The sequence below is a fragment of the Orbicella faveolata genome, unplaced genomic scaffold (assembly GCF_042242905.1).
Source record: "Orbicella faveolata isolate gen_17 unplaced genomic scaffold, um_ofav_v1 contig_14, whole genome shotgun sequence".
Lineage (NCBI taxonomy): Eukaryota > Metazoa > Cnidaria > Anthozoa > Scleractinia > Merulinidae > Orbicella > Orbicella faveolata.
In genome coordinates this window covers 16,440,419-16,462,409 of record NW_028301541.1, presented here as the reverse complement: position 1 = coordinate 16,462,409, position 21,991 = coordinate 16,440,419, and the positions used below count along the sequence as shown (strand labels likewise).

General features: G+C 41.6%; 1 protein-coding gene and 3 pseudogenes across 1 annotated transcript; 2 read left to right on the top strand and 2 right to left on the bottom strand.

The window, feature by feature from the left end:
* Positions 1–1,485: 1,485 nt before the first annotated feature.
* LOC149114231 (uncharacterized) lies at positions 1,486–6,374 on the top strand (annotated as a pseudogene).
* Positions 6,375–9,200: 2,826 nt separating this feature from the next.
* LOC149114230 (pyroglutamylated RF-amide peptide receptor-like) lies at positions 9,201–12,583 on the bottom strand. Its single transcript, XM_089286040.1, has 4 exons — positions 12,549–12,583; positions 12,125–12,395; positions 10,809–11,051; positions 9,201–9,497 (listed from the first exon to the last, which is right to left on the bottom strand). The coding sequence occupies exons 1-4, from the start codon at positions 12,581–12,583 to the stop codon at positions 9,201–9,203; spliced, it is 846 nt and encodes a 281-aa protein (XP_089142166.1).
* Positions 12,584–16,164: 3,581 nt separating this feature from the next.
* Positions 16,165–17,666, top strand: LOC149114229 (uncharacterized; annotated as a pseudogene).
* An 851-nt stretch (positions 17,667–18,517) lies between these two features.
* LOC149114228 (uncharacterized) lies at positions 18,518–19,496 on the bottom strand (annotated as a pseudogene).
* Positions 19,497–21,991: the final 2,495 nt, after the last annotated feature.

Below are 21,991 nucleotides of genomic sequence, written 5' to 3'. Positions count from 1 at the left end.
AGCTCAGGGCAACAGCGAACCGGAGACGAAAACGTTAATGAGGTTGACCTGATCCTGAATAGAGCTGGATACTTTGTTGCAACCGAAAACGAGAAAATATCAATGACAATATGCCCGGGACATAGAAAAAAATTAACTACAGACTGGGCTGGCAGAAAGAGCAACACATGCTCGTATCCAAGTCATCGAGGACCGAGGAAAACTATAAAGAAACCGCGCCGCGTAAACAACACCTTATCGGAAGAAATTTATCAATTTCACCATGCCACAGTTCCCATCGGCTCGGGTAAGTACAAACTGAGTACAGCCAGACCGCAGCCAGAATCCTCAGAATTGCAGGGTAGGCTTGACTGATAAATACAAACGAAAACTTTATTTCGAAGGTGCGTATTTTACTTTGTGCTTGTTCATATGGTCAGTACGTAAATTTTAATTTTTATCGGAATATGCCACGGGAAGGAAGCCAGACGTAATCCCATGTCATTTTTTTTGTATTTGAATGAGAAGGGAGGGGGGGGGGGGGGGCGAAATAAAAGTGCTTCAAGGTGGACTGAAGTGGTAATTTGCTCACCAGGCACCCTGCCTGCAAAATGACTTCAAATGGGAGAGAATGGGGAGGAGGGGAACCAGGAGGGGGCCTAGAGGGAATGGGAAGGTGGGTGGGGCTGCAAGGGACGCCCACCGCCCATTATTTCACTCGCCTTCCTTTCTTTAGCTGTCATGAAAGGAAATTACAGCACTTTAATTTGGTGTTACGTGAGTGCGCAAACCAGATTGACAACAACAACAACGACTTTATTTGCACTCAGCTAGAAATTAAATGAACAAAACTAAGTTAAAATAAAAAGAGCACATAGCTGCCCGAAATAATCTTAATGGGCTAATAAGACTGAGCAGCCATCCTTAGTTAAGCTGGGTACGAGGACGATGACCATGATGACGATGGTTACGGTGACGGTAAGAGTGACTCACGTTGATAGTGATCGTGATCGTGATTCTGGTCAGTATTGTTAATCTATTTATCATTATCATTTTTAATGATAGCTGTGTGTTCCAACTGCCGCGTAGCACACTACAAATCCCGTAAGGCTCGCTGTTTCATGTCTGGAGAGCAGGTAAGCTACTACACATTGGCCACTCATAGCTTAGTAATCAGAGGATTTTTTGATGCGCCCCACAGGTGTCCTGATATTTATAGCGACTGACAACATGAATAAAAGGTACCTTTATTGGTTTTTCTGTCTTTTCTTCAATGGGTGGCCGTTTTGAATCGTTTAGGCGTGTTTAGTTATAAAGATAGCGGTTTATCCGAGTTTTCCGATCACGCGTCGGGAACGATTTCTGAATGGCAACTTGGTCCTAGTCCTAACTAAAATTCAACCACGCTTAAATAATGACCAGTGCTTGAAGACACCAACGAGAACAAAAATGCGAGCGCGCCCTTTGGCATCGGCTAGGAAACACATATAGAACTTCCACAGTTACATGTATTGGAGATCTTGTGGAATTGTTAATAATCTTGTTCATAATTTGCTAATCTATTTTATTACGCTTCACGATCCTTACTCAGACACCTTGGTGATTGGAGACGATATAGAGGAGTCTGATTCCGCCACTTTCTCTGTCATTGCTGTTTGTGAGGAGAGCACAATGCCAGCTACGGTGTGTGCAGAGGTCTCAAGCACTGGTGAGGGGTCAGAAACAGTCTCTTTGCAGTCCCATTCGTCCCAAGCCTCGATACCAGAAGAAGAGATTAGTATATGGGCTGACGAGATGGAGGAACAAAACAGCAAACCGCAGAAATTAAACGAAGCTATCCACAGCATCTCAGTTGGTCGGTACAGCCCTGTAATGTCCACCCTGAACACGACCTGGGAGGACGTCTCTGACACCCAGCAGCGATATTACATCCGCAAAGCTAAAGAGACTATAGCGACCTCATTGTCTGTCATCACTCCCGACCAAGAAGAACTGGTTTGGAAGGCGTTACAAACGGAGGTACTTTTGGATCCAAACAGAGACAACCAAAGAAAGCGCAAGCGTTTTGATCCCAACTCTGGTCTTGTCGACATTTTCGAGCAAGCAGGTCATTGGCAAACAAAGCGACAGATCCTTTCCCTCTTTGCAGACGACTTATCAAGTGCTGAGCTTCAAGGGATGATCCCTGGGCTCTCCAAATCGCGCAATGATTTGTTGTTGTTGTTGTTGTTGTATTTTGTTTCTTTAGTTTGTTTGTTTTGTTTTATTTTTTTTATTTTTTATTTTTTAATGGTGCATTGATCAAGTTCGCCAGCATGCAACAGAAGCCGGAAAAGGCCATCCACTCCCCGAAATTCCTAGTTCTCGTACAAGAATCGAGCACGAAAACGTGGATCATTTCATTGAATATATCTCCAGACCAGAATTTGTCCAGGACGTGGCGTTCGGGACAAAAGCTCTCAAGCTTGACTTGGGAGAGAAGATTATCATACCAGCGGTCATTAGGACCGTCATCCCTTCACGCATCATCAGACAATATTTAGACTATTTTAAAGAACAAGAGTTCGAGTCAGCAAGCCAGCGTTCTCTCTGCCGACTGATTGAGGTGTGTTCGGCCTCTTTGCAGAAATCCCTTCAGGGACTTGACAACACCACTGCAGAGGGTACAGAGGCATTTGACCAGGTATTTTTGATGTTGGAGGGCTTAACAGATCAGGGCACCAGCGTGATTGCCATGCAATCAGAAATTACTGAAGGATGGAAAAAGGTACTTGAAGAATGATTTCAAGACACACATCGGACGAGATGAACATTGCGCTGATCATTGCACGGTCCAAGCACTAACTGACAGTAGTGCATGGGAGTTTAGGAGCGAATGGGATCACCAACACTGTTACGAATGTGAGCGCTGTGAGAGTCTGGAAGGAGTACTTAGAGAGGTGGCAGAGATGCAAGACAAAGCGGACATGACAGAAGAGGTGAGGGGTAGGCTGAGGTTCGAGTACACAGAGTGTGTGCGCAACATACAGGCTTGGAAGGCTCACTCGATACGGTCAAGTAACCAGGACGAAGCCAACTTTCGGAAAATTCAATCACGCAAAGTTGCACTGATTTAAAGCAATACAAAAGTGTTATGAGCGAGGCGTTGATTGTATGGTACAATGATCCCTTTATCTTAGCATCAGAGAGGATAGTTGTATGTCCAACAATGCAGTCCGAGCTAACGCATATAAGCAAATACGCCTTCCCTTTATCCAGCTGCTTTGTCTCTTTGGTAAGTCCTTTTCTCAGCGGAACTTAGATCTCGCAGATGTCTTCCCTTAGTCTATGTTCTTTTTTTCTCTCCAGCCTTTGAAATGACTCAGAATGACTGAAAATTTAAATTAACTCCCGGCAATCTTGAATCGCCGATACATTGATAAGTTTAGGGTCTCAAAATAAAAAGCATTTCTCTCAAAGAGTCAGCGAACAGTGTGGAATGAATTCACCTGACGGCCATTTCCGGTAAGCAACCCGCGATAGTCCCTTGTTTTCCAGAGGACAAACATTAACTCGTTGTGCTAGTACTGAACCACGATTAAGGCATTTAATGTACCCAATAAGACTGAAAAAGAGGGCAAACCATTGTCCCTCGTCTTCCGGCAACTTTCGGAAATTTTTGATTAAGCAAATTTGCAGATTTATAGCAACCCAAAAATGCTATGAGCGAAACGATGAGTGTATGGTACAATGAGATCACCTTACTTGATTACTTTAGCATCAAGAGAGAAAAGTTGACCAGCGATGCAGACGACTAGCGCATATAAACAGAACATTATGCCTACCCTTTATGCTTTGTTTGTCTGCGCCAAGTCCCTTTCACAGCAGATCTCAGGTTTGGCAGATCTCGTTTCTTTCTTTTACCAGCGGAGCCCTCGAAATAACTCAGAATGACTGCAAAATAGGATTGTAAATGAACACCTTAGAGTCTAGGTTTCTATGCCACCGATACCTTTTTAAATTTAGTTGTCTATAAATGAAAGAATTAAGGTAAAACAGACAGCGAACAGTGTCACTGATTCCAGTACAATGTACCATCACTGCCCCGTGTGCAAGCAAGAGAATTATAGGAATGAATTTACCAACCTTTAAGTTGCTTTCCACGGTTTCTTTATAACTGCTGACTGCTTGCAGCACAATAGCGCCGGGAGCGGTTTTCTGAAGTGACGGCTTTCTTCAGACCTGTCGAACGACAAAAGAGCGGAGATCCTGGAGATCGGCCGTGTTCCATTGAAAATAACGTTGTTAACGGATTTGGCCATTCGAGAGACTAGTGTTATTACGTTATTGAAAATGACAGCTGCTGGTGTCATGCAATTTTTACTGGTTGATGAAAAAGATAAATCGCAACAATCTATGACAATTAATGACAATGGAGCCATCATTTTCGGGCATGGCATCACGCGCGCGTTGATTTGCGTAATTTTTTGCAGCGCGTGGCGCTGGGAGTAAGTACGACCGCTTGCGGTTTATCGTATCACGGCGGAAGACTTAAGACTTTATAGTTCACTCGCGCGTTTTTTATGTCCCAGGACGGAAGCAGTTTAATTGATTGCTTTTTCGAGCAAAAAAGTCACAACCAGGAAAAAAAAACAAGTCACGTTTTCTCCAGCTAGGGACAGTGTTTTAAATCAATTTTTAGCAAGCCAGACGCTGAACGAAAATCCCAGCCAGTAAATGATCTAACGCCAATATTTCCCAGCCAGGGTAATTGCAGTCTGTCGAGCGGGTTTTATGTCGAGCGACTCCGTCGGGTACTCCTGAAGCAACATATCCTCCAGAAGCTAGACGAGAACTCGTGTCTTGTCATAATGGACTGGGCAATGAAGTTTCTGCTTGTGCAATAACGAGAACAGATGAGTAATTTTTTGGCAAGAGGGGAGGAAGCTGGCATATCAGCGTAGTAATCACTAGAGCAACAGTGGAGAGCAAGCAGGAAGTCGAGTGTTTTGCACACATTTTCAACAACTGCTCCCAAAATAGCTTTGCCGTTCTTTCATTCATAAAGGACTTGCTGCACAAAGTCAAACAGGAGTATTCAGTTGTGACAACAGCCTACCTCCGATCAGATAATGTTGGATGTTACCACAGTGGGCATCTGTTGCTAAGTCTTAGAGAAGTAGGGGTGAGAACCGGTGCAGGCCAGTGCGATATGATTTCTCAGAACCACAGGCTGGTAAGGACATCTGCGATAGGAAGACTGCTGCTATGAAGGCACACATAAAGCGCTGGGTTAACGAAAGGCACGACGTCGTCACTGCTGAGGATATGAAAGCAGCACTAGAATCCCATGGTGGTATCAAAGGGTGCAGAGCAGCGGTTGTCGAGGTGGACACGACCAGGGAGAGAAAGAAAGATAGCAAGATACCAGGTATTAGTGTGTTGAACAATTTCCAGTATGAGGAGTGTGTCATCTCTGTGTGGAAAGCGACCGACATCGGCCCTGGACGCTTCATCCTATAGTGGTCTTGGAGTTTCACCACAAGGAAATACTGGGCTAAGGGTGATAAAGCCATTTGGTCAAGCTACACACAGGGGAAGTGTGGGTGAGAGCGTCAGGCACCAGTCCAAGATCTACTCTTGCCAAGAGACTGGATGCGTCCACACGTTCAAGACCCAAGCAGAGGCAGACAACCATATGGACACGGGCAAGCACCATCTTGAGGTGGACTGCGAGTCCATGTATGACCACGTTAGGAGGAAATGGGCGGGAATTATGACAGGGATGACGTTTGCTCCGGATGTGCCATCAACCTCATCGCAAAGTGAGGATAGTGGCAGCGCTGTCAGAGGATATGACCCTAGACCATTGGGGTAGGCTCTGAAGATAACAAACGACCCACCAGAATGACTGATAACGTCAAGACCTTCTGATGAAGAACTATGAAGAGGGTGCAAGAACTGAAAACAAGGCCGATCCTGTGCAGGTAGCGAGGGAGATGAAGACCCTCAGAAATGAAAACGGAGAGCTCACGTTTAAGCCCGAAGAGTGGAGGACTGCGCAGCAAATCAGCAGCCTGTTTTCACGTCAGACAGCGACGCTACGAGATAGGGGTATTGATGAGGAGGAAATCCCTGAGGAAGACATCGAGGTTGCAGAGTCGGAAATAGCCCTTGACACCCTTAGAAGTTTCGTGATGGATGGTATGGGTAAACCAAGCCATCCAATCATCGTGGGTGTTAGCAATATCTGCGAACTTGTAAAGAACGAGGACCTCGACGCACTCAAACTGGCAGTTCTGAAAGAAATCTGCAATCAGCTACACTTGACGACAAGTGGACCGCTGTCAAGAAAAAAGACTTTCTTTGAGGCCATTGAAAAATTTTCTGAGAGTTGCACATGTTTTCAAATATAACGTCACATGGTTTTAGTAGGAAGGATCTCTTTGCTTCTACCCCCATCTTCTCTATTGGGGCCTTTTAGATAGGTGCAGGGAGACCCTTTCATAACAGGGTTCATAGATACTTGTAAAATTGTGAGCAATATATGACTGAAAACTGAATGAATGCTATGGTAAAGACGGCAAAACCAAAACTGCAAGGATTTTTACGTATTGTTAAACGCCAGCTGTCCGTGTCCATTCTTAAATGCTATCATGGATAAAGCCAATCCGGGTTTTCTTCATCGACGAAAAAGCCGTGCTTAAAGAAATAGGAGGAAGATTTCAGCAACAATGAACACGGATTGATCAGCTTTAGTAACGTTTTGTCACTTTCCCAGTCAGGAATCTATAACGTAACGGTGTATTAAGTTTCGACTCACTAATTTGCACAGCCATGTTACTAAATGTTCGAATTACATTTCCTCTTCCACCGAATTGACTGTCATTTCGGCAACTTGTTTGCCTTCCATCACACGTGGTGAAAACATAACTCTGGTAGTCTCCAAAACTGTTCACTAACTTAAAAAACACAATCTTGAGTCTGTCTTGCATACTAATTTGCGTGTCCGTGGTTATTAAAATGACAGAATTCGATTCGCGAACTGTCATGTTCGTTGTGGACCGTCAACGTCTGCAAGATCGAAACAACAATAGTTTTAAAAACAAGAACTTAAAGAAAATTTGTTTCATTAGGTGTAGGGTCATCATCGCTTGTATATAATATCAACAAATACGCGAATTTTTCCCGGGAAAAATCGACAACATGCAAATTAGTCAAATTTGAAGAAAGCTTACGGGAGGGGATTTTGACCCATCAAATGACAAAATACCCGGTTGAAGTATAGCCACTTATCTGAAAAAGTTATATTTTTCTCTTAGTCATAGTAAAAAAGCCAATAAACGCCTGCAACATGTCGCAAATCAAGAGGAAATTTTTCCCGGAAAAACTACAATTATGCAAATTAGGAAATTAGGTTAAAGTCCCGAGAAAGCTCACGCGACAGGATTTTAACTTGCCAAATGAGAGTTTGCGTACCTGTAAAGACTTTAAGACAGACTAATAAAAATAGTTTTGATCTGGAAATAAACTGCCGCACTTTAGAGAAAACCAGCTTTGAAAATTGCCAAAATTCTTCTTACTTACGATAGCCTCTAAGTGATGATATTTGGAACCAATCCAAAGTAAATTATTTTTAACAAAATTCGTTTATATTGGAGACATAGCTGTTTATACGCTGGGAAGTATGTACAGTTCGTATAAATGAATAAAGCTAATGCGAAAAACGTAAAATCATTCCTGGAAGTTTACCCAAATTTTCCGTCTCACGTGGCCAAAATAGCACCAAAAACTAGGGGGTGGTCTAAATTCTATGAAATTTATTTTATTTTACAACAAATACCACCGGTATGCTGAAAGTTTGGAGGGAATCGGCCGACCTCGATCCGTGGACCCTGCCTGGTCCTTACTGACTGTGACACTTAACTTGAAAAAAGGCCCTGATATTTGTCCCTGGACATTATCTGTTCCTCGGAGCCGAAAGTTTTCCTCGAACTTTGCTCTCGGAGAACTGTTCGCTTCTCGGAACAGTTAATGCCCGCGGAAAAATTTCCGACCATTTTATCGCGCCAAATGGAAGCTATTGTTTATATATACAGAGGCAGCGAACATATGCAGCAGCAACAACAAACAAAACAAAAACTTTTGTTTCAGCACAGATCTACGATTAATTTATTACAATAACTATAAATTGAAAACAAAAATGATAGTTGCGCTGGCTACCAAAATAACATAGGAATACGCACGTGCTCGGGGACGAATAACAAAAGCCAATTAATACAAAGAATTGATTGATCATGCCGCAGTTACATACACAACTTAAGCAGCTGTGATGATATTAAAGCCTGGACAAGGTTCGGGCTTGAACGGTGTTTGGAGCGATGACTTCTGGGCAACTGGTGCAAGCTAACTGGAAGCTGGTCATGTTTTGAATTTGTAATACACCCGTAGATGGTATATGCTCTAGGTATCACTTATCTAATAAGCACACCCCCTACTGCAAATTAAATAAGCGTTCCCTTTCTTCAGGGGCACCAATACCGAAAGTGACATTCAAGACATTGACATTGAATAGACTGATTAGAAGAATGAACTAAGAATAAACTCTGACCGTAACATTAAACCAGTTGTTACACTATATAACATATGCCACACCTTGGCACTAGCATCTATCGCACAGCACGCACAACCATGTAATTAGCATAAAGCACTACCACCGCACATTTGTATAAATTAGGCAGTCATTCAAATTAAACGGGCAGTTTTCATAGTGCAAACTGAGCAAACAACAACTTTATCAAAGTTCTTGAGTTATAGTATCTTTTTTTCATCAAAGTATTGTTCCACCTTGGGATATATAATGAATCAAAAAGAAATGGGCGCCCATCCATTGCAAGCGCACCCTATTCAATAAAAGAGCTTCCTTAAACTAGCAAAAGTGAATAGCGCCCATATGAATAGCGGCAAATCGAAGCATAACGATAACCTTTCTCTTAGTTCTATGTAAGTTTACACTCCTGTAGAGTTGCATACCCTGTGAGAGATTCCCTTCTCTTACTGCTCAGAAAAAGAGAAGAGAATCCTTGTCTCGCAGGCTAGTTGAAAGTGCTAACATTTATCCTAACTTTTTCTCTTCAATCTGTACAATGCCGTCAACTATGAAAACCGTAGCAATAAAAGAAGAAATGTTTTAGATTTTTTGATCACTCCAAAGACGATGTCCCTGACGTAGAGGTTACGTTTTATTGCAATTGGCAAACTCGATTTCGTGTGGATCCCGCGGAGCCGGTACATCTACAGCATATAATTCCCTTAAGCTTTTCTCGGAAGGTTGTGTTAACCAGAGCGTACACAAATGGGTTGAAAGCGGAACTGAACAGCACTAGCAAATGAATAACGGCGTCCGCTTGTTTACTGGTACTAAGGGATGTGAAGTAGTCTAAGTTGTGTGCAATTACGTCAGGCGCCCAACAGATTCCAAATATGGCAGTGACAGTTACCCCCATCAAAGTGACTCGCTTCCGCACTCTCAGAACGCCCTGCGTGTAGAGAGAGACGTGATTCCGATTTAGATAGTAACAAATGAATTGTCAACATTTATTTTTGCAAACAGATAAATATCGCTAACAGTGTCACAATGAGAACGTTATGTGCATACAAGATACATATATATAGACAGACAGACAGACAGACAGACAGAAAAACATGCAAAACTTCATTTACTCTCCAATTTATACAGGGTGGCATTTCTGCTACCTAATGTTACAAATTCAAATAATAAAAGAAGAATTAGAACAGAGCCGACAAATTTATTTAAATTAATTAGAGAATGGTGTTGTAATCTGTAACAGCGAGAAATTGATTTGGAAGTGCTGTCCTGGACTAGGAGTCTGGTAACTGAACTAACGGAATTAAAGTCTTCAGTAGTTCATATTTTTGGCAAGGTGAAAATATCAGTTTCTCTTAAAGTGCTACAATGATGGAATTCTCCATATCCATTTTTTTACATTTTCGTGCAAAATAGGTCTTTCCTAGATATCTTGCCAAATTTCAATCTATTACGAACATTAGAACCCGCGGTTTTTGAACTGGCTTTATTTCCGAGGATTTACGGCCGCCATTAATTTTCCTTGTTCCAAGTCTTGGCTGAGAATTTGAGAAAACGATGTAATTTCCTCAAAAATACTGCACGGTTTGAAACTATAATAACGATTAATGTGGAAAATTGCACGAATATCTGAGCCAAAGTTTTTGTTATTCTATGTGCGAATTGCTGAACTAATTGTCATTGTAATTTCAACGCGTGTGGTATTTTGAGAAATTGACTTCATTTCTCCAATTCTCAACCAAGACTTGAAGCAAGGAAAATTTATGGCGGCCGTAAATTCCCGGAAATAAAAGTCCAAAAAACATGAGTTTTAACGTTCGTAATAGACTGAAATTTGCCAAGATATCTAGGAAAGACCTATTGTGTACGAAAATGTAAAAAAAAAAAAAATGGATATCGAGAATTTGATCATAGTGCACTTTAAGGAAGTATTTGCTGGATCTCAGACTAAACAAACCTTTCAATTTAAGTATTAACAGTATTTACAACCGTGAAGACATTTTAAAACACAGAAAGAATGGTATTTGGCATGCGACTGTTTGCATTGGTAACTGCATGGTGGAGAGTAACAATAACGCTAAAACAAAAGGTTTCTAGAATGTTTGGGGCACCAGAATATGATCGAATAAACGTAGCTATATAGAAGTTTCAGTCATGAACGTTCATTTGAATACTTCAGTAGTTATCGTCGGGAAAGTGAAAGAAAAATGTTCACGTGTTGAACTTGTTTGTTAATACTTACCCTCTGTTGGAAGGCGAGTTGATTCTCAGCATTACGTTTGAACCACAGGGTGTACACGATTCTGGAATATAGTCCAGCCATCAGTACCATGGCCGCAACTATAATGGCTAACCAGAACACAAAAAAACCTTTTTGCAGCCATCCTTCATCCATCCACTTACAGGCATTGTCTTTTAAGTTTAAGGCCATGAACTTTGGTATGTGGACTAACAATCCGAAGATCCAAGAACCAGGAATGATCACCTGAAATAGGAAAGCATAAAACAGACGACTGTTTAAGCCTGCTAGCGCATCAAAGTATCTTTTAGATACGTGTTTCAACGAATAACAATACGCCTCGCACTGTTAATGAGTTAGATTAGTAGGTCTGGTTTGACATCTTTTTAAAACATTTCATCGCAGATAAAGGATTCTTATAGTCAGCTAGCTAGTTCCTGTTTGTCTTGTGCATCGGCCCAATCCTTGCTGGAAATTTTCGAGACACCTTTACAATTTGTGTGCCTTCTTTGCACCAGATAACGGGCACGGCCTTTCGTGCTTCTTTAACGACATCAATAATGTAAGCTAACAATTTGCCAATGCAACTGAAAAACTCGAAATACTCGCGGAAAATTCGGCACAAAACTCGTGATAATCTCATAAACAACGACTTGACTTTGCGCTCTTGTCACGTGAGTGTTATTTTAAGTTTAATTTATGCGACAACTGAGTTATAACTAGATGTTTCCCTATAATTATTTTATATATCAGGCTCAACGAGGATCTATCTGAAAAACCGGAAATATATTTTCATTAAATTGTCAAGTTTTTGGTATACTGATTCAACCATCTCAAAATATGCTCTGACGTAAGATGAGACTGATATACAGGTAGAGTGATCCGATTTTAAGGGCACCTTAACACGCGAAAGATTGAATTTGTTTAGTGATTTCTCAAGTATTTAAAGGTTAGAGGCCCTCTACGGTAGAAAACAAAGAAAACATTTTTTTCACGAGCTCGGGAGGCAGATAGTACAACTATTCAGAGTTTTTGTAGCCAATCAGAATGCGTTAAAATTACTGTCCACAGGTTTGGTTTATATCCTAATAGTAATAATTGAACTTTTTTTAATCAAAATGAGTGCTACAGCTGCTTCTTAGACTGCGAATATGTCTTCTTCTGTCAAAGTAAAAAACAAAGAAAGCATTTTGCTTATAGACCCTTTTCATAAATGCCTGCGTATTCCGAGCTTTAATAGCCAATCAGAACGCGTGTAAAAACTATCCACTGGTTTGGTACATATTAATAGTAATAATTGAACTTTGTAAGTGACTCACCTTCAGTTTACCCTTGGTAAGTTTGCCCACGTTACCAGCAGGATAGATTACCGCAAAATATCGTTCAGCGGCAATTGCAACCAAAGTGACTACTGAGGAGGTTGCAGCAGTCCATGCGAGGCATCCACCCGTCACTAATTTGCATACAACTGTACCAAATGTTCCCCCTGGGTGGGTGGGAGAGATCCTCAAGAAAGTCTGTGGTGTAACAAAGCACGCAAACAAGGCATCCGCTACAGCCAGGTTCACAAGTAGATAGTTGATGGGAGTCCTGTGGAATATCACAAATCAACAGAGGATGAAGGGTAAGAGAATGAATTCTTTAAATAGGCCTTATTACCAAGGTAATCCCTCTTAAATTATTTTTAGACCATTTCAGGCTTCGGGAACTTCAGGAGGGCCTAGAAAAAAGCACTCTCCTCACCTGGACAGCACAAGCGGCTTTACATTAATTTTCATCTTCCACAAAAATTTCCATGTTACACGCGAAGAGTCCCATTGGCACTGAGATAAACAAAGCATGAAATGGGGCCTGGGGAAAAAATCGAATCGGTATTAACACAACCTACGTCCCCAATCGGTCAGGCCACAGTCATTCTTAAATAGAATTTCAAGCCTTCATAGTCTACTCATATCTTCTCAGTTTGTGCGCGAGCTGAGTATATCAATACGATTTCAAGAAGTGACAACACATGACTGTCTTTGAACGCGGGTCGTCCGCTGTCTTCGCATTCGGCAGCGTGGCGGCCTTTCGGAGATCGGCAAGTCAGCTCGCAAATCAGGTGAGTAGCAGAGAAATAACCTGTGGCCTGGCCGCTTTGTTTAAGACAAAATATATGAAGAAATAAGCAAGGAATAATCCACAATAATGCTAATGTTGGTGAAAGATGACCGCAGAAAAGCGACTGCGTGACACGTGGTATGTTTTCAGATGAGATGTTGTCACGTATCAGACGAAAAACAGTCTTAATTCTCTGTCTACGTTTTGCGCCCAGTCTGCAGTCGACATTTTGTACCTAGTCTGTATTTTGTACCTGGTCTGCAGTCTTGCAGTCTGCATTTGGCACTGACCTATTGGGAAAGCATGTGATAATACCGATTCGATTTTCTGCCCAGGCGCTATTTTATGCTTTGTTTAACCCAGTACCATATTGGACTCTGGGGCACAGCCGGCAGAAACCCATGTTTACAATCGTAACACTTCCTCACATTTCTGTTCCCTTTTCTTTTCCTTTGTCCGCCATGTTGAATTTTTTGGCGGGTTACCGCTGTACATTCGTTCCCAGACTCCCGTTCCCGGTTCCGTGTTCCCCGTTTCCCGTTTCCCGTTTCCCGTTCCCCGTTCCCCGTTCCCCGTTCCCCGTTCCCCGTTCCCCGTTCCCCGTTCCCCGTTCCCCGTTCCCCGTTCCCCGTTCCCCGTTCCCCGTTCCCCGTTCCCCGTTCCCCGTTCCCCGTTCCCCGTTCCCCGTTCCCCGTTCCCCGTTCCCCGTTCCCCCGTTCCCCGTTCCCAGTTACCAGTTTTAGTAACATCCCGAATGTATGGACTGTCCACCGGGACAAAAAAAAAAAAAAAAACCGTATGTCTCTTGTAGAGTGGAGGCCACTGTGGAGAGGTTACCGTTAATGGAGGTTCGACTGTATAGTTTATATAGGTTTAAAAAAGAACCGGGCAACGGGAGTGAATATGTACGTAAATTCTCAACACGTATCCATTTAAGACTAGTGCCTCTTAGGCCTACTTTTTCCATCCCAGTCATGTCCCTGGTACATTTCTATACCAAAAGCACGAGCAATGCACCTATATTTTGAAGTTGATTAGGAAGGGTGTGGTTTTTTTTTATTAATGGTAATAAAGTCGAAACTTTCTACAACGGCCACCTTGGGGACAGAGGAAAGTCGCCTTTATCGAGCGGTATTAGTAGGGGTGAAATATGACACCGATATTTTTTTGGGTTTGAACATTTTTATTAAAAAAAAGAAAGGCTTAGTGTAACATGTAAATTCGTAACACAATCAAAATATATCAATAGGACAGAAACCAAACAGAAATAGAGACCATCGACGTGCGGTATGGATCAAGTTTCAAGACCACGTCTAATAAAAAATGGGGTTTTGTAGACAGCGTTCGTCAGTTGTTGATTAACTGGCCGTTGTGAAGAGGCTATTTTGGCAGTTGGGACGCGTTTTAGTGGCTGTTGCTGTTGTGGAGAGTTGGCCGTTATAGAGAGATTGAAATAAGATTGACCGTCCGCTGGAACGAAAAAAGTGGCCGTTGCAGAGAGGTGGCCCTTTGTGGAGTTGTGGTTGCGCAGGTTCCACTGTAGTTTCCATTTTTTTTCACGCAGACATAGAGAGAAAACACCCTGCCTACACGAGGCGAGCAAGGAGCAGTTTGGATTCCCTGTCCACGCCCCCCGGGGCGGGGGTGCTCTTCGTACCTTTTAGGGGTTACAAATGAGGTTTTAATAGCCCTAAGGGTGTTCAGCCCCAAAAGGTTCAAAGCGGGAGCTTTTGCTATGCCTTTTAGGGTACCGAGCCGAAAAAAATATGACGCTGGGAGATGACGTGTTATGTAAGAATTGGTATCTTTTAGAGGTGAAAAAACAGGATCTTGGTACCTCTAAGGGGATCTTAGGGGATCAAAATTTTCGAGGAGCACCCTCGTCCTTCTTATATGGGTGTCCCCTTCCTCTCGAGGTCCACATCGCCATCTTCCCTGACTTTGCAAAACGTCACATATCGAAATATTTGGTACAGTGGCCGATTGTCACGCAATCCACATTTGCCGAATTGTCCGAACTGGGACCACGAAACAAAGTCAAGTACTTACTCAACTAACGCCATGACAGTTATTAGGACTCGCCAACAGAACGGCGTAGTCTTGGAATTTTAAAAGAGGGCAAAGTCTGGAAACTTTGTATGAATGAAATCTGGGCAGCGTAGTTCAATTGACGAAGAAGCCTTTGTGGTTTTCTGTCTTGCTGCTAACGTTTTGCAACTGGCGAGCGACGGTTGAAACACTCCAAGAAAAATGATGTCACAGTATGTGCTTTATTCAGAAGTATGTGCCATATTAAGTAATAGGAAACGAATGATTCATCTATAAATCTGGTGTTAAAAGACAGGGGCAATTGTATCCATAAGAATTGCAAGCACACGAGTAAGAAATCCAAAGGTTGAATCATCTTGCTTATTCCACAATTACAACGTTTCGACAGTTGATCATGAAGTCTCGTCAACTGCTCGCGCTTTGTTATCATTACCTGGTTTCAGACCAGGATTGCAAGAAATGCTGCGATGAGACGGTTACTTTTAAAGTAGATTGTACATGATTGCATGAAATGGTTGTGTTCGAATATTCACGCCAAACATGATGGATGTAACTGTAATCGATTGTTTACTAAAACTTCACGTTTCAAAACGATTTTTTTTTTTTTGTTTTACTTGAAGTCAAGTTCGGCTGTGGCCATGGGTCTTCCACAAAAATTAAAACTGCCGATATTGAACGAATAATGTGTGCTACAGTTGTAACCTTCAAAAAGAAACATACAGCAGGCGGAAGTAAAATCAGTTTCGGGCGATATGCACGTGCCGGTGATCGAAGTAAATTTGGGTAACATTACAATGTACCAAAAGCAGCGTCTATTTTCATTCAACTGCAAATGTTTGCCAAAGTTAATCATGTGGACAATCTAAAAGGAAAAAAAAAAACATACTACAAGTATCCTTATTGACGAAAAAAGTTTCCATTCGCTTATTTTTGTTCTTGATGAAGGTAGCGGCCAAGTTTCATGTTGATTTCACGAATGACGAATTTACAAAAATGTATCACACGTTTATGTCTCTTTCCGGCCCGCGGAAGAGACTTTCACACAACATAATATAGAGTATGGGCTTATAGAAAATTTTAGTTTCGACTTCAAATTCAATGTACCAGTGGGCTTTTGATGGTATTGAGATTAGCAAAAATTAGCCCTTTCGTTCACGAGCTTCGATGAAGGTCCTTGTATCGGCCTAAAATATTAGGGACTTTAAGATCCAGGACGCTACGGCTCTTAGGACGCGGTGACCGGGGAAAGACCTAGAACGAGGACGGCGTTGTAAGCGCGGGAAATCTAAGTTAGGATTTGCGACGCGATGTATCAGTGCATTAATCTGTACAAAGGTTTTGACGAAGAAACAAAAAATGGCTTCCTTCAAAAAAATTCAAGAATTACTGCTACCTTGCTTGGTGGAAGAAATTATAGACGACGAAGAATTTTCAGTGCTTTACGAGGCGTATGCTCCACAAAATCTTGCATTTCAGCACTCGGCATACGAGAAATTTTCTCTCGAAAACAGAAATTCTGTCGAATGCTGATTTTCAAGTCGACAAAAGGGATATCGCGTTACTTGTTGAAGCCTTAAGAGTTCCACCCATCTTCAAGTGCTCTAATGGAACAATCTGTGATGGAGCCGAAGGCCTCTGTATCGTGCTTAAGAGGTTCGCATATCCATGCCGCTATTCCGACATGATACCAATCTTTGGGCGATCAGTGCCAGAGCTCAGTATGATCAGCAACGAGGTTACAGACGGGATATATAACACTCACGGGCACAAGGTTACACAGTGGAACCATGGTATTTTAAACCCACCGATAATCGCTACGTATACAGATGCGGTCCACTCTAAAACTGTTTCGGCTTTATAGACGGAACTGCATGTGCAGCCCATTAGTCGGCCGATGTCAAACCAGCGAGTTGTTTATAATGGCCACAAGCGCGTACATGCGCTCAAGTTCCAGGCCATTACGCTTCCCAATGGACTGATTGCTAGTATTTATGGGCTTGTAGGTAAGCCCCAGAATTTTTTCTATTCACAAAGCAACCTGTTTTCCTTTCAATGCCATATTTATGGAATTTTTCTTTCATTTCACTTGCCTCTTACTTTTGCCTTATTTTTTGGTGAAATTCTTTTTAATAATTAATAATAACCTATTCAATTTCTTATTTTCATGCCTTATACCCTACCTGCTAGTTGATTTTAGCGAACATTAACGATAAAATACATATCCTTAGTTTGTTTTAAGAGTGGAACCTGTCTTCTTTCCTTCTTTGAGAAGGCAGAATGCACGATGCAAGAATGCTGGCAGTCTCCCAACTGTACGATGATTTACAAAACTTTGCATTTGACCCTGTTGGTAGAGTAAAGTGTTTATATGGGGATCCAGCATACCCACTCAGGGTTCACTTGCAGGCACCTTTCAGAGTTTGCATTCTAACGCGAGATATGGAGATGTTTAATGAGTCCATGAGTGCTGTTCGCTCATCAGTTGAATGGTTATTTGGAGATATTGTAAACTACTTCAGATTTTTAGATTTTAAAAAGAATTTGAAGATTGGACTCAGTCAAGTCGGAAAAATGTACATAGTATGTTCTATTTTAAGAAATGCTTTAACTTGTTTTTATTCGAACACAGCAGCTGATTTTTTTGGACTAGATCCACCTTCATTAAATGGCTATTTTAATTAACAGGGCTTTGTCACAGTGGACTGTTCGTGAGAATAATATAAGTTTTTTTATATATATAATTCCTGTGACAAAAATGCTTCTTGAAGAGGGTTGTGGGTAAAAATTTCCTTTTGTGATTAACCTTCCCCCTGTGAGTTCCAGACTCTTGGACTGAAACATGTTGTATTTCTACTTAGCTATGGCTAGTAAAGTTTCCTATATGTTTTCTTTACCAAGCATAATCAGTGAAAGGGATAGATATGAAGGGTTTAACTAAGATATCTATGCAACAAATATGATTTGGCTCATATAGGTGCACACAAATCAGTACCTTTCAAATCATATTAATTAACTTTTTGTGGATTGGTTTGAAATTTAAAAACACAACGGATGGCCTGGAAGGTAGGCCTCTTACTTGCACAGAGAACAGAGGTACAAGGAGAGTCCCTCAAGTAATAAAACAAAACATTCTTTGTCACTTGAAAAACTGGCAACAATTGTGCACATATACAACATCAGTCAACTTTTCCTGGCTGCTGGTGACAACCGAGTTTCAACTTAACAATTCAGCAACAGTTGCTAACATACAAGTCTCCTCAAACAAAATATAATGCAACAGGTGGTTTTATGTCATATGTATCTCGAGGGCCTGCAAATTAAGGAGTGTATTTCTTAAAATTTTTTTATCCACAAGCCACTCCAAAATGTTGATACTGTGTAGTTTTAGATGTTGGCTTGTGCCACTTTAATGTACCGGTCGAATTGAAGCTTAATCATCCTCCCCGGGCATTTGAACTTTTCAGTTATTGAGTGTTTAAATTCCCCCCTCCAAAGGATTAAAAGCCATTCAAATGCCCTAACCTAGGTCCGTTTCAGCTGATCAAATTTCCCCACACCTAGAATTTTAATTGGGTGACCATAATTTATTAATTTTGCTCTTCTATGCAAGGGGGATATTTAAGCTTGGATTTGACCGATACATAACAGTAAAGTACAATTATTGTACGTAGTTATTTTATGGGAATGATATGTAGTACTGCAAAATATGCTGCAAAACCTGACTTCTGACACAAAATCATAGATCACTTATTGGTTAATTTCTCCAATAAAGCCATCATTGCCATTGACTGTTCTTGTTGTTGTTGCATCATCATCATTTGGGTGTTAACCAGCTGTTGTTGGCTTTGCTGTTGTTGCTGTTGCATAACTTTAAACATTTCGGTTTGTTGCTGTTGTGTTTGTAGCTGCTGTTTGGCCATTGATTCCATTTTTTCTCTCTCCAACGCTTGCTGTTCATTTTAAACTCTTGTTGCTTCAGTTCATAATTTATCCTAGCCCTGTCTGCTTAAAATTCCATCGTATCACTTCCACTTCTTCGCTGTCGTTTGGGTTTTTCCTCTTCGCTCTCACTTAATCTTTTCCTAGTCTCAGACAGCTTTTCCATGGCCTTTAATCTCGCATCTTCTGCCTTTGTTCGGTCGTTTTCGCATTTTTCATTTTCTCTGCTCTTAATTCCTACGATTCAGCATCTGCACTTTCTTCTAAAGCGATAATAGTGTGTAAAAGATTTTCCAGTTCGCTTGGCTCGCCGGGCGCTATACCAGATGCCTTCTCCTCGGCTCTAACCTTCCTTTTATGCTTGTTTAAAAGAATCCTCATGTGATCGCGAACCGATCGCTTGTCAACGCTGAATCTCAGTAGGGTACATTCGTTCAAAACTTGAGCTATTTTCTCCCACATCCCGCTTCTTTGAGTGGATCCTTTTTTGGACGTAAAAGGGTTTAAATTTATCACTTCTCGGCACAACAACACGTCATGCTCGTTTGACCAAAACATCACCGAGCTAAAAATAAAATAACAAGAGTGTAAGCTTACATTCAATACTTCGACAGAATGAAACCACGTTTAGTGTCCGCGAAACATAACACATAACACATGTTTCTCAAACATAACACATGTAAAAAGTACGAGGATTTGTTCAATCGACTCGAATAGACATAAATAAAGTTGATATTTACCAGGGAGGTTTTGGCTTGGATGACATCCTTCGATCAAAGACTTCAACCAGCTGTTCACCTGTGAATATATGATGAAAAATGTCTTAACTGTCGCATCTTTGCCTTTCAAATTGACTACAATCTAGGACCAAGATTTTAAGTAACTCTACCGAGAGTCTGAGAGGTTAAAAGGAGACAAAGCATTATTTTCACGGACAAAAAAACGATTTTATACTCACGTTCTGTACACAACGCCAAACTTTGCCAAATGACGTTCTCGACGCGATTTGGCGCCACTGACAAAACGCCTTGGGCATGATCACTATGCACCCTCCATGGATATTTTACTTCCGGTGGCGTCTTAGAGCCGTCGCGTCCTGGATCTTAAAGTCCCTATGATTACACTTGGAGCTTTTGCTTATCAAACTAATGCTTTAGAAACAGCAAGACATGCACTATGAGCTACCCAAAGTATATTGATAGATATCATCGCGTTGATCTGTACGAGCGAAGAGAAAATGCACAATTTTCGGCCATTTTTGGCGACGTCGGGCAGCTAAAATGGCGATTTTCGAACTTTCCTCGATTTCGAAAAAACTAAAGCGCTTCAGGACCTTTGAATGGTATTTTCGAAAACAACTCACTATAGAGGTTATTTGGGCAAAATATGAAGAATTCCAAAATTTCGCGACTGTCATCTCATTCTCGATGTTTACAGGAATTGACTCTTAAATATTTGAGCATTTTTACTCGGGCTTCGGTAGGAAAGCCCAAGTCATAAAATGCAAGCATTTTGGTCTCTAAAAGGGGGGTCATGGTCCCAGGCGTTCCATTCGTAGGCCGTGGAAACTGGGGGCGAGAAACGCGATAATGACGATAATGCTCGCTCTTCGTGACAGAATGCCGTGAAAAGTTTTGGCAAGAATCGCGCCTTATACGTTCATCTCACATACAAAGATGTCGATCGTTTTCGGGAAGGGTCGGTCCACGAATTATATTGCTTGAAAGCCATCCAGGTAAGCAAAGTTCACGCTCGAAACGTTCTCGTGAGATAACAACTGAGCCGATCGCAGTTAGACTTTCTGAAAGTCCTTTGCAATAATTCTTCCCTGGCCTGTTGGCTTCGCCGTTGGAAAGGACTTTTCCCACTTGCAGCGCGCCAAATTTTACCGGTGGATTTTTCCGCCGGTGACGTAAATACACATTAACCAATGAACAAACAAGTACTGACTATACGTTATTACATCGCGCGCGATCAACGACACAACTCGCAGATTCAAGTATTATAAAAATCTTTTTCGTGTAGCTTTTGATCTCGGATACATTTAAAGATATGAATTTATAGTCTATCCAACTTAATTTCAAGTCTTTGAAAAAAGGACAGGGAAAAGCAGTGGAAGGCTATTTATCCGACCAGTAAGTGTTCGTTTACTTACGAACGCGATCAGAGCTCCTGCGTGATCCGGATCGTTTGAGAGGATTAAGTTTTGACCTCTCCAAGAAGAGTAGAGCCGTTCCTGCATTTTGTGTAATTGCTGTAGTTTTAGTTGATTTAATAAATGACCAAGTTTCTTCTCTACACAGAAAGGATATCGCAGCAAATTTGCATCGGCCGTTTTACCGACTTTTATAATGTCGTGTTGAAAGCACTCGTCGATCGATGAGGTACTTTTGGGAACAGTGCTTTGTTCTCTGCCGTTCGTTGCGACTTCGATTCTCAACGTTATTTAATCAGGAGAGCTTTACAGAATTAAAGTTCTCCCCGACCAATTCCGTCTACTTTAGTTAATTCGGATTCTTGTCGGTACAAGCTAGATGTACATAAGTTTATAGCCGTTTGTCAGGCAGCTCTCTGGTCGATCGCTGGTTAATCTCAACAAAAACAAACAATTCCCGATCGGTTTAAACACGGTTTTGTCTATCCAGGAGGCGTTAATCAATGTAACAGCTTTTGCCGTTTGTCTGCTGGCTACATACTGCACTGTACACAAATTAATTTATTTGAGTTAGGGAGCAGTACTCGTAAACGTTTTGATGGAAATCATTTTCTACTTTCGCGACGATCGCGCGCGGAGCACATGAAAAGTTAGAAATGTCAATCACGTTTTTCGCGCCAAAAAATTTACGCCCTGATTCATATTCCTGCAAGTGAAACAAGTCGACCTCTCGCGAATTCCGTTGCTCGCGCTCGCCCTCGCGACTTCGTCGCTTGAAGATTACCCTCTCACTTCGCTCGAGGAAGATAAATAAGTCAAGGATTAAGAAAAGGTCGACTTGTGGCAAGTCTAACTCGCAGTATGAGTTCAAACCACGAAAACACTAACAAAAAAAAAAAAGGCAGTTAAGGACAGCATGTGGCTACTGCTGGTATTATTTAGA

What these genes read in the sequence shown, in the direction of transcription:
- LOC149114230 (XM_089286040.1), bottom strand. Translation starts at nt 12,583, where the DNA reads ATGAAAATTAATGTAAAGCCGCTTGTGCTGTCCAG. An exon ending in AAGCCGCTTGTGCTGTCCAG is followed by an intron (nt 12,396 to 12,548) that starts GTGAGGAGAGTG and finishes GATATTCCACAG; the next exon opens with GACTCCCATCAACTATCTAC. An exon ending in AACTCGCCTTCCAACAGAGG is followed by an intron (nt 9,498 to 10,808) that starts GTAAGTATTAAC and finishes CTCTACACGCAG; the next exon opens with GGCGTTCTGAGAGTGCGGAA.